General features: G+C 35.6%; 3 protein-coding genes and 1 pseudogene across 3 annotated transcripts; 3 read left to right on the top strand and 1 right to left on the bottom strand.

Annotated features, from left to right (window-relative positions):
- Positions 1-514: 514 nt before the first annotated feature.
- On the top strand, positions 515-1,916 carry LOC146929415 (protein FAR1-RELATED SEQUENCE 5-like). The gene has a single exon (XM_085701357.1). It carries the CDS (start codon positions 961-963, stop codon positions 1,726-1,728), a length of 768 nt encoding a protein of 255 aa, XP_085557483.1. The 5' UTR covers positions 515-960; the 3' UTR covers positions 1,729-1,916.
- On the top strand, positions 1,063-4,035 carry LOC146929414 (protein FAR-RED IMPAIRED RESPONSE 1-like). Its single transcript, XM_085701356.1, has 2 exons — positions 1,063-1,843; positions 2,288-4,035. Exons 1-2 carry the CDS (start codon positions 1,762-1,764, stop codon positions 3,805-3,807), a joined length of 1,602 nt encoding a protein of 533 aa, XP_085557482.1. The 5' UTR covers positions 1,063-1,761; the 3' UTR covers positions 3,808-4,035.
- A 1,918-nt stretch (positions 4,036-5,953) lies between these two features.
- Positions 5,954-9,465, bottom strand: LOC146929413 (uncharacterized; annotated as a pseudogene).
- A 2,596-nt stretch (positions 9,466-12,061) lies between these two features.
- Positions 12,062-12,958, top strand: LOC146929412 (uncharacterized). The gene has a single exon (XM_085707314.1). It carries the CDS (start codon positions 12,062-12,064, stop codon positions 12,956-12,958), a length of 897 nt encoding a protein of 298 aa, XP_085563440.1.
- The last annotated feature ends 358 nt before the right edge of the window (positions 12,959-13,316 follow it).

Genomic DNA, 13,316 nt, shown 5'->3' with positions numbered 1-13,316 from the left:
CCGTTTCACGATCACGGTTCTCACCGTTTCTTGCCGTTCCGACGTGATTCTCAACCTCGCTCGCTTCTCCGACGTTATTTTCACCCTTCTCTCCGACGTGATTCACCCTTGATTCGTGCGATTCAGAAATTCATCTTGATTCATCTTGATTCGTGCGATTCAGAAATTCATCGTCGGCACCTCGATTCTCACCGTTTCTCGCTGCTGCAACTTGATTCTCATCCTTTCTTCGCTTCTCCGACGTGATTCTCACCTTTCTCTCCGACGTGTTTCTCACCTTCCTCCGACGTTATTCACTCTGAGGTATTTCTCCGGCGAGTTATTCATTTATATGATTCAGTCTGTTAATTCGATGCAATCTGTGATATTTTTGCTAAATGCTACAAAACTGATGGTTGAATCATTGAAAATCATTGTTGATTATATAAAATTACTGTTGAATCATTGAATTGAAAACTGATGCTTTAAAATTGAAGTTAAGGATCATTGAATTGAAAACTGATGCTATAAAACTGATGCTATAAAACTGAAGTAAACAGAATCATTGCAAATTATTGTTGTAGTAAGAATTTTACTTGATTGAATCATTGCAATGATTGAATCATTGCAATATGTGATATTTTAGTTCAGTTGATTACATCAGTTAATTTGATTCAATCTGTGATGTTTTTAACTCAATGTGAATATTCAACTGTGATTTTTTAACTCAATGTTATAAAACTGATGATTGAATCATTTAAAATAACTGTTGGAGTATGAGTGTTAGGGATAATTTGATAGCAATTTAGCTTATTACTCACCAAAACCATTTCCACAGGCCAATGGTTTTGGAGTACAACTCACCAAAACCATATGCACAAGCCAATGGTTTTAGCATAGTTTTTCAGAGTTTTTCAGTAGTTTCAATTTATCATATCTAATGGTTTTTTTTGTTCTTAATAGTGTTTGTTGCTGTTTTCAATGGATTTGATATCAACTTCATCTGAGAGTGGACAATTGACGGTTGAAAATTCAGTTATTGATGCGGATAGTTCTCAATGTTACTCCTTTAGTGATAAAGAATCATGGAAGTCTTTGGTATTTAAATCTATAAAAGAGATTGAAGATTTTTATTTTAATTATGCATATAACACTGGATTCTCTGTTAGGAGTATGTTGAAGTCCAAGAACAATTCACAAAATAAGAAATCGGATAAGGTACATTATGTGCGTTATGCTTGTAACAAAGAAGGTTTCAAGAAGGGAAGTCTGCTTAATCCTAAAAACAGGCCAACATGTGACAGTCCAGTTCTTGTTGAGTATGAGAAAGCTAAAGAAAAACCAGAGGAAAGGGTTGGTTGTAAAGCTGGAATATATTTGAAGTTGGATGAAGCGTTGAATGTCTATAAGATATATAGGTGGGAAGTTGATCACTGTCATCCATTACATAAACCAGAGCATTTGCGCTACTTGAGATCATTTCGAGAAGTAAATGAAGTTCAAGGACAACTTGCTTTAATAAATTCTAAAGCTGGAATGTCGATGAGAACATCTTATGAAGTGATGGGTCAAGGAGTTGGAGGCACGGAGAATCTTCCTTTTCGATTTTCGGACTTAAAGAACTATCTAATGACAACTCGTCAAAAGGAGATGGTGGCTGGTGAAGCAACTGTTATTCAAGAATTCTTTAGAAATGAAGCTCTCTCAAAACCAGGTTTTTACTATGATATCCAAGTTGATGCTGCATAAGACATACCTAGTATTTTTTGGGCAGATGGAATTATGCAACAAGATTATGCTCTATTTGGTGATGTTGTCAGTTTTGATACAACTTACCGAACAAACAATAAATATCGGCCATTAGGTTAGTATTTTGTACTTCTCACAGTTTTTAATTCTTATATTCTTGAAATTTGAATGAATGTTCTGGTTTAGAATTGAAGGTTCTGGTATATGTGTGTTAATTTGGCTCTTGTGTGTGTTTAGAATTGAATGTTTATATTGATTGAAGGTTTAGAATTTAATGTTCTGGTTTATTGGTGATCCTATCTTGCCTTAGAATTTGTGCTCTGTACAGCCATGGAGAGATCATATGTGTTTTTTATCGATGATAAATAAATAGCTCTTTCTGTGTTTGCGAGTTTAGACATCTCGCTTGAGAAGTTGTGCTATGTCCAGCTATGCAAAGATCATAGGTGTTTTTTTTACAGTTGTTAAATGAATAGCTTTTTCGATTTACACAGCATAATGGTTTTATATTTTTTAAATATGTTGTATTTTGTTCTGATTTGGTTCATTTACATTTCAGCTGCCTTTCTTGGTTTTGACAATCATCGTAAGAGTGTGTTATTTGGTGCTGCGCTACTGTATGATGAGACATCAGCTACTTTTGATTGGTTGTTTACAACTTTTTTGAAGTGTATGTCCAATAAGAAACCTCAAACCATATACACAGACCTGGCTGGTGCGTTGTTGAAGTCAATTCCGAATGTTTTTCAAGGTGTTTTTCATGGTCTTTGCTCATGGCACATGGGAGAGAATGCAAAGAAAAATCTCGGCTCTCTTGCAAACAGTGCATTTTTCGATGAGTTAACTAATTTGGTTTCAAATGTCAAAGATGAATCAGATTTCGACTACAATTGGGATCAGATGATGAAAAACTTTTTTAATGGAAGGCCTACTTCAGACTTTAAGTGGCTTGTTCAAACTCATTCAAATCGTATGCATTGGTCTTCAGTTTGGGTGAGGTCACATTTTACAGCTGGTTTGAAAACGACTCAGTTAAGTGAGTCTTTCAATGCTTTTCTTCGTGGATTTTTGCAGCCAGACCATTCACTTGTTCGATTCTTTAGTCATTTCAACATTATGGTTCAGAGAATGAGGGATAATCATGCTGATTTGGACTTCAAGGCTGCAAACACTAGAACAAAAAATAATTATCCCAACAGTCAGCTTATGCGGTCCGTAGTAAACAAGTATACACCATCTTGCTTTTCATTTATTCACAGTCAGTATGACCTTTCCTTCAAATACTATTATGAGGAGGACACAACAAAAGGGTCTGAATTTAACAAGTTCTTCAAAGTTTTTACAATTGAGAAGGTTGATTATAATTACGACGATGTTGATAATGGTAATGAGAGGGTTTCAAATGTTGATGTTTTGGATGCAGAACTTGAAGGAAACCTTTCCCCAAGGTTTGAAGATCATAATCGACTTGATGAAAGGGTTGTCACAGTCGACATTAGGAGCAAAAGTTTTACTTGTTCATGTCGTATGTTTGAGAACCGGGGTTTCTTATGTCGACATGTTTTCAAGATTTTGGAGTTCTTAGGTGGTCATGTGCAATATCATTTTTTGAAGACTATACCTGCACAATATGTTTTAAAGCGGTGGACTAGAGATGTGCGTCCGTCTGTCGATAAGCTGAAATCTACCATGAATGTGGGCACTAAAGACACCACTCAAGCACAACGATATCAACAAATTTGTGATGTTACAGTTCAGCTTTCTACACGTGTTTGCGCAGATGCGGAGGCATCTGAAATATTTCTCAACGGTGTTCTTGAGGCAGGGAAAAAGGCAGAGGAGTTTCTTATTTCTAAAGGTATTCATACAGATCGATCATCCGTTACGCCTTCTAAGTCTTCAAAAGCAGTTGCTGTCTGTGAACCATCTGTTGGGACTGCACCAAAGTTCAAAGAAAGACCAAATCCAATTAGGTCAAAGAAGCGACTTAAAAGTGATTATGAAAAAGCTAGGGCAAGACAAAAATTCCTTATAGCTCGGAAGAAGCAAAAGAAAGATGATGAGGCTTTAACAATTTAAGCGGGCACTGATTGTTTTTTATGTTATAAGTTAGGAAAGATGATGAGGCTTTAACTAAAAAAGCGGTCACTTATGTTATATGTGATAAGTTTGTACTAGATTTTATATCAAATTCTTGATTGTTATGTATTGGTTTGAATATTATCTTCTGGAAACTATACATTTTCACATTTGTTGGTTTTTACGTATTTATTATTATATTTTGGTACAAAACCATTAGATTGTTAATTTGGTTTCATATAGTACACTATCAAAACCATTAAACCATAATTATGGTTTAGTTAAGATTTTCAATTCTGAGTTAAGTGGATAAATTGGATAAATTACTGAGTTTTGCAATTTGCTTCAATCTATTCAAGTGATAAAATTAATAGTAAATGATGTCAATTCTGATGTAATGCGCGGTGACAATATTACTATGTTTTCGAAATTGAAACCACTCATTCCTTGAATTCATTCATGATGTGGCATGTTGAGAGCAAAGAGGAAACAGATGATATAAATTAAAGTCATAATCAAACAAGGCATTTTTAAACAATGTAGGCATTATTGGAAAAACATACTAATATTATAGTTCCAAACATTACAAACCATACTAACATTATAAATCCAAACATAACAAAATTAAAAATACTAACACAGAAATATTATGAAAACATAAATATGATTACTAATAAATACTAAGATTACTTTTTTCTTCATCCATAGAACGCCCTAATTTTTGTCCAGCAATCCAACACTTTCTCTCTCCATACCACAAGTTGATTGTACTTCTGCTCCCATTGCTCAACCGCATTCTGCAACGTTGTGCGTAATTCAGTTCCAGCCATAATCCTCCCCGCCAGCTGCGAGTGATGAACCCTTGATGCCTCAAATTCTGTCCCGATCAATTTCCCTTTTTCTTTTTCTTCTGCAAGTGCCTTCTCCAATACTTCGATTCGAGTATCAGAGGCATGCTTTTGCAATGATAGTTCTGTCATTGCTTTTTCAGCAGCGACAAAATCATCATTGAGCACCTTCCATTGTCGTTCGAACACAGCAAGTTCCTGTCTTGCGATGTTTGCATTTAGGGTATCAGTTTCAATGATTGGTAAACCTGCAGCAAACATGTTTTCCAACTGAAGACATGAACAGACTAATCCTGAATGAACAGGATTGAGGAGGTTTCTTAGTGGACGGATTTGGCTTAAAAGTTGGGATAATTGGTTTCTAATATTGGCATCAGAATAGAATACTTCAAATGTGTTGTTTACGATGATTTCTCTTATCTGATTTGCAAGATCTGTTGCCCTTACGATGTCTCTGTTTACAGCAACTGGAAATGAATTTGCAGTAGTGACGTCTGACATTTTTTGTTTTTGAAATCTAAGTGACACAAGACCTTATTCTGAAAATTTGTATGGGAAGCTGATAAAAAATGATTGACAATTATGGTACTAATTCTGAAACATTCTCTAAAGCAACCTCATTATATATAGGAATATGTTAATCCTTATGTTTCAACTTCCCATCCTAAGCAGTTTAATAACCATACTAGGCAGTTTCATTTAGTTTCAACTTCCCTACAAAACCATAGTTAACTCCTTTTTTTAAATTAATTGCATTTTTCAACTGTCCATGACTCTGACTCTTCCATTCTAACCGTTATTATACCTTTTTCCCGTATTTATCTTGGTGGGGCCGTGGAAATTTATGTGTCTCTAATATTTTGTTACAAAACCATTGGGCAGTTATATTGGTTTCACATAGAACACTTTCAAAACCATTAAACCGTATTAATGGTTTCAGTAAAGGTCATTATTTAAAATTGTTTCTCAATAATAATTTTCATTATTCTTTTATTTTATAAACCATTAAACCACAATTTTACTTAGACAAATGCAGAAATTTGTTTTACAACGGAAGAAACAAAAGAGAGATGATGAAGCTTAATAAATTAAAAAGTGGTTACTGATTGATTAATTCGTATTAAGTAATTGTTTTCTATGTTATAAGTTTGCACTATAACACTAAAAATAATTAAACCAAACTTATTGTTTCAGTAATAATTCCATCATTTAAAACAATTTGACAATGATTTTGGTTTCACAATTAAAGCTATCAAAACCATTAAAACAGACATATGGTTTCGGTAATAGTCTCATCATTTAAAACTCCATAAACTTGACAGAAATATATAAATTCATCAACATCTGTGTACAAACTCCTTAAAAAACATTAAAACTCCAAAAAAAAACATTAAAACTAATTCATTATTTAATCGGAGATGCTAGCTTTTCAAGCACTTCTTTGTAGTTTGAAGTTGCTGCCTTCTCCACATGTTGTCTTTTGCTATTGCTTGAGTCAGTTAATATTGTTGAACAGATTTCAATTCTCATATCCATAATTCTTGCAACCTTTCCATTCTCCCCACGCTTTTTCAGTTTGGTCCAACCTTTGAAAGATTCCATTTGTGGATTGCCATCCTCCCATTCAGCAAGAAACTTCATGCAAAACACTCCACAACTGTCTTTATCAGTTTAAATAGGCACCTTTGGTGTTTCCCATGTAAATTTGCTAAACTGGAAAGACATTGTGATGTTGCTTTTCTTATACAATTCATGCACGAATGCTTCCACCTCCTTCAGCCATACATCAAACATTCGTTTGTACACAGTTGGGTCTCCATTCTTCATGTGCAGTGGATCTCCTGCCAAGCTGTTCAGGAATTGTAACTTTTGGCTCTTGAGATTCACTACGAAGGATACATAATGACTACCCGGATTTCCAATTATTGCTGGTGTCGTTATCTATTTCATCAGTAAAAAAACAATCAACATCATATAATTCAAACAAGTAATGTGTAGAAATCTTTCAAAAATAAAATGAACGTAGTCTCACATATTCGAGACATGAAGGGTCAATAGCTTTCCAATCCATGTATTTGAACTTTTTCAGCTTTTGGATGAATCGTTCAAATGCAACCTTTTATGTTATATTCAGGGCATCAGGTCTTTCCAAGTCAACCTGTTTATATAAAATGAGTCAAAATCAATTTCAAAAAGAACTAAACATTATGTATTTAAAATTTTAACATTCATGAAATATAATGCATACATAATTCATGAATGGTGTGACCAGTCTTGTCATTTTGTCAGCTGGTTGTTGATTCCAGTTCAAGCAATTGACCCAGGCATTTATAACGAAGCATGACACCCATTCATCTTTTTTAAGTGTGCACAAGTCTCTTCTTTGTAGAGCGTAAGCATGAGCGTTGTTTTCTGAGCAGTACAAAAACTCCTCCCTACATTATTATAAAGCATTTAGCGTTTGTACTAATACGATATTATATGATATTAGAAACTGTAGTATAGCCAAATAAACATTAACAGTTTGACTCATCATCTTCATTATCACCTGGATGATCAAATAAAACCATTAAATACAGCCAATGGTTTTGGAGGACAACTAACCAAAACCATTTACACAGCACAATGGTTTTAGCATAGTTTTCAGAGTTTACCAAAGTGCTAACGAAGTACTAATTCATATAATATGCCAATAAATATTTAAAATGGTTTTCCTTACTCATTAAGTGAATTGCTCCACGCAAATGTTGATATGTCCTTTTGCATCTTATTGCATTTTGACTCGTAGACAGCTTCATCATAAGGGCTTTCAAGGTATTTCGATTTCTTTACAGCTCTTCTTTTACGCTCAGGGGCTTTTCCAGATATGTCATGCTTGGTCTTTCTTTTCCTTGCCTTCACACTTTTGTCATTGTCCAAGTCAATTACCTCATCTGCTAACACTGACCTTAACGGAGTTGCCCTGTCAAATAAATTATGTAATTGTTAGTATGCAGAATTTATATTTTGCAGAATTTAATGAAGCAATGTCACATTGGTTGATACTTACTTTACAATAATGTCATTACCAAATTCCAAATGCTTATCCTCCTCCGCATTCTCCTGCTTCGTGTCCTTCTCCGGGTTATCCTCCTCCATCACCCTTTCTTGATTCACATTGCTTGCTTCAGATTTTGTCTTAAATGATGTGTTTTTCTCCAGGTTCTCCTGCTCCGTGTCCTTCTCCTGGTTTTCCTCCTCCATCACCCTTTCTTGATTCACATTGCTTGCTTCAGATTTTGTCTCAGATTCTGTCTTAACTGATTTACTATTGACAAACACATCATATATAGAAAAGCATTAGTTAGTTCATATAGTTGTACATATCACAAATTAAAAACCATTGAAACACATCATTTATATTCATTTCTTACCCTGCATTCGAAGCTTCTCCCACATCAAAAAACTCTGGAAACCTCAAGATTGTTTCCTGTGTAACGGAAATATTGGATGCTTTACTCACTGAATCATCAAGGATTTTGGCATCAATCTCATTCTCTCCATCATCATCATCAATCTCATATGATACATCTTTGTCATGATTTTCTTCACTGAATTATACATTTTCTTATATGTGTCAATCTTATGCAGATATCAAACATTAAATCATGTTAAGACTTAAAATTAGATGCAGTACCTTTTTTCCCTTCCAGTGCTTCCATCCCCTCTATTTTCTTCACTATCAGGTGCTTCCATACTTTTTTCATGACTTGAACTGTTATTCTCGTCGTGTTCAGGTTGAACTTCAATTGGACTGTCGTTGGTTGTATCTTTTGGAACATCATCATTTTCCCCAGAAGTTTCAACATTTCCCGCAGCTATTCTTCTTTCCAAGGTTTCAGCAGTTGTAGTGTAGCTTTGTATGCAAGACCTACAATGATTAAGATGCATCTGTGCCTGCAAAATTTTTATGTATATGTACTATTAGTATTTTGAAAAACATATGTCTGTTTCAATGGTTCTGATTAGCTTTAATCGTGAAACCATTTTTATGTATATCTCACCTTAGAGAGTGGGCAAGTATCTGCATCAAAACACAATACAAGGGGACCTTCCATTGTGTTGTGCAGTCTGGTTACGCCGGCTGTCAGTCCATGCTCGAGTCCCATAATGTCATAGACCTTATGAAGTTCTTGGTTTGCCGCCGTGACATCCCAATCACGAAGTGATTGCCGCTTGTATTGTCCTGTCAGAAAAGGACTTCTCTTCCCCATTTTGTCCATGTAATTAATCTGCACAATAAAAACATGCACATACATAATTTAAAAATCTAACACTTATTTGTTTAAAAAATACAAATATACAGAATATATTATATGATCACCATTAGGAAGTGGAAGTCCGCTAATGGATTTGCAACTTCCGAATTTTGCAGGCCTTCTTTCATATATCCAAGAACATGGGAACACCAGTGATAAGATGATACCCCAGCTGGATCTTCAAATATGTGTGCATATTGGAGAGATACAAAGCTACTATTAGTGGGGCACAAAATATTGTGAATGATATAACAGATTGCACCTTTCACCCACGCATTTGGTTTCTCAAGTGTCTTCAGTATTCTCTCCAATTCTGTCACCCTCACAGAAGCCGAATAAGTTCCAGTCAGACCTAATTCTTTCCTTAATTTCTTTATTGCTTCCTCAGAACAGAGATCCACGTTAATCTTCTTCCCTGCCACTGGAAGCTCATACACCCTATGTACATCTTCCTCTTTCAATGGAAGTACCTCATTCTTGCTTAATACAATCCACATGTTATCTTTGTCAAAAATTTTAACAACCCAATCCACAAAGAAAGTGTGGATTCTTTTCCAGTTGCAGATATGCAACATTCCACCAAAGCCAGACTTATTCAAAACCTCAATGATCTCTGTTTTGTTTCTCTTTCGATATATTGAATTCATAATTTCATATACCTTAGGTATACTCAGCTTGTGCCTCAGTCTGTGATTTGAATTTTCATCATTCAAACTTCCTTCATCAGAATCTTCACCATCATTTTGTTGTTTCCTTTTCTTATGCCTCTTTTCCTTACTTCTAGCATCTTCTTTCTGCTCCTTATGTTTATCACCACCAGATGATGAACCAGTGACCTTTTTCTTTGACCTTAGGCTCTCTTGTTCATCCTCCAATTGTTCTTCATTCTCTTGTTTCCTTTTTTTACTCCTGGTTATGTGATGCTTCTTTTCTTTGCCCTTAGCCTCTCTTGTTTTATGCTCCTTACTTTTATCACCACCGGATGATGAACCAGTGACATTATTTTGTTCATCCTCCAATTGTTCTTCACTCTCTTGTTTCCTTTTGTTACTCCTGGTTATGTGCTCCTTCTTTTCTTTGCCCTTAGCATCTATTTTTTTATGATCCTTAGCCTCTCTTGTTTTATGCTTCTTTTCTTTGCCCTTAGCCTCTCTTTTTTTATGATCCTTATTTGTATCACTAGGAGATGATGAGTCATTGATATTCTTTTCCTCCTCCTCCTCCATTTGTGTAAGACCTAAACTGAATGATGGCGCTGTACCTTGCTCTGTAGTTTTTTCCACCTGGATGATCAAATAAAACCATTAAATACAGCCAATGGTTTTGGAGTACAAATCACCAAAACCATTTGCTCACCACAATGATTTTAGCATATTTTTCAGAGTTTACCAAAACCATTTGCTCAGCACAAGCGCTTACAAAGTACAACAACAACACTATAATTGAACCAACTTATATCATGAACAAGATCTACATGATCAATTTTCCAATAGTAACAAGATCTACGTGATCAATTTACATCATGAACAAACAAACAACAACAACACTATAATTGAACCAACTTAACACTTTGAAACCATTTCCACAGCAAAATGGTTTAATAGTTAAACTCGCAGAAACCATTTACACAGGCAAATGGTTTTGGCATAATTTTTAAACAAAACATACTATAATAAGCACATTTAATCACTCTAAAACCGTTAATTTGACTTCATTTTCCCCAATTCGAAATTAGAATGTAAATTTAGGGTTACACAGATGCAGTTACTTTCCAAACTAAACAGAAATGGTTTACAACTAACAAAATCACTTTCAAAACACATTGTAATTATCTCAATGCACAAGATAAGTTCAAACCTGTTGAAATTTCATTTTTGATGAGTTTTGTTGAGTTTTAAAGTTCAGTTTCAAACAACCGTAATGATGAAGAAGATGCTTGCGTGAAGTTGAGAATACTTGCAGGAAGGTGATGTTGACGATGATGAAATGTGGTGGTGATGATTATCGTGAAAGACGGTTACGGTGGCGGTTATGGTGAAAAAAGTTGGAAATGCGAAGGATGATGATGAAGTCTACAGAAAACGACGACGGTGATGATGATTGTGAACTACGACGGTGATTATGACGGTGGAAAAGGACGACGGTGATGAAGTTGGTGAACGCCGGTGCCAGAAGTTGTTTCAGGCGACGGTGAAGTTGTTACAGGCGAGAATTGCAGTTTCCATTGGAGAAAGCAGGTTTTGTTTTGCACTTAGGTGAAGAAAGCAATTTCAGTGGTGTAGAAAGCAATTTTTTCTTGGGCTTGGTTTAGTGGGCCGGATCTGGTCTGGGCTTATGCATGGTGCATAAGTTTTGCTTATGCACCATAACCACACCCTTTCTCAACAATAAACCCATTTTCGCTATCCTTTTTCTCTTTTGTTCCCTCACAATTTTCATTCTCCTCTACTTCTTTCTTCTCACTTTGTTTTCTTTCTATTTCTTTCTTCTTTTCTAATTCTTTTCTTTCTTGATCATATTTTTCTCTCAATTTCTTTTGATCTTCTCTCACCTCACTAGGACTCAATGGTGCAAGAATAATCTCTTTTCCATGATAAAGAAATGAATATTTATTTAAAAATCCATCATGACTAGTCTTTCTATCAAATTGCCAAGGTCTCCCTAACAACAAGTGACTAGCCTCCATTGGTACTACATCACACAAAACAACATCTTCATACTTACCAATTTTAAAACAAACCTCTACTTGTTTATCAACAAGCATATCCACACTTTCACTAAGCCATTGAAGTTTGTAAGGTTTGGGATGTGATTTAGTCTCCAAGTGAAGTTTAGTAACTAAACGTGTGCTAGAAAAATTACTATAACTCCCTCCATCAATAATTAAAGCACATACCTTTCCTTGTACTAGACATCTTGTTTGGAAGATATTTTCTCTTTGAGTTGTATCATCCTCCCTGACTTGAAAAAATGAATTCTAGAGAGAGGAGAGAGATTGTCTGGCGAATCACCTAATTTACTATTCCTCCACCACTTTTAACCTTTCTTCACCCTTAGGTTATCCTTACCAACTTATTCCGACCACCGTTTTTCTTTCACATATCCAACATGCAACCTTTTGCGATCCCCTGGAAATTCCTTGATTACACGGATCCTCACGAAACTTCACCTAAACCAAATCCAAAGACCCAAACCCTAAAAACTTCAAAAACCTTTGCGCAGGCACTATCGAATGTTTGTGATGTTCCTGAATCTCAGTTACCTCAACCCTGTGTTAAAGGAGGTAACCTTGCAATTGAAATTCCAGAAGAAGAGTATTTGGAAGGTGTACAGATCTGTAAGCATAATCTGCATGGAAGAGTTGTTTGGCCTAAAGGTTCTACTCCATTAACTGTTCTTAACTTGAAAAGCAAGCTTGCGCCTTTGTGGAAGGATATTTCCAGATGGGGAGTCACCTCCATTGGCAAGGGATTTTATGAATTCTCTTTTTCATCTGTTGAAGATTTGAGAAGGGTAAGATCTGTTGCCTCATGGAACCTTAACCCAGGTTTGTTAAAATTATTTGCGTGGCAAAGTGACTTTAGCCCTAATATGCAGAAAAATACATCAGCACAGGTGTGGGTCAAGATTTATGGTCTAGCCCAGGAGTACTGGAGACCTAAAATTATCACTACAATAGCTAGTAGTATTGGGTCACCCATTATTATTGATGCGATGGCATATAAACCTATGTTTGAAAGAACTTTTGGTCAGTATGTGAGAGTGCTGGTGGATATGGACCTTTCTCAAAATCTGCACTACAGAGTGTTGGTGGAGAGAAAAGGCTTTGCGTTCTTTGTGGATTTAGAGTATGAGAATATGCCGGAGTTCTGCACACATTGTAATATAGTGGAACACTACTTAGAAATATGCAGGAAGGCTAATCCAGTTGATGTTGCTGGGCCAAGATTAGGCAAAATATGCAGGAAGGCTAAAGTGTATGTTCAAACTAAGGATGGAAATTAGGGCAACCAGAATCAGGAAACTAACAATGAAAAGCTGACCAGTAAGAGTGCAGAAAACATTACCAAGGAGATTTTAGATGAGGAACAACCTTTAATTGTTGAGGAGGCAGATGGTATGATGCAGGTGCAAAACAGGGTTGTGGAAAGTGACATACAAGTTGACCCTCCAGTAGAGCAGCTTAATAGGTAATCAGTTTTAGAAGATCAGGAGCTGGAGCTGAATGAGGAAAACAATGGTTTTGAGGAAAATGTTGATGTTCAGAGGAATATGGAAAACTTTACAGAAGTTGTTGATGATTCTAGTGGAGAAGAGACTGATTTTATTGATGCTACTCATGAGGATAAGGAAGATAGCTCAT

The sequence above is a fragment of the Medicago sativa genome, chromosome 4, assembly GCF_051527215.1.
Source record: "Medicago sativa cultivar Bolivia chromosome 4, Bolivia_mono, whole genome shotgun sequence".
NCBI lineage: Eukaryota > Viridiplantae > Streptophyta > Magnoliopsida > Fabales > Fabaceae > Medicago > Medicago sativa.
The sequence above is the reverse complement of the archived record's forward strand: the minus strand, read 5'-3'. Positions and strand labels throughout refer to the sequence as shown.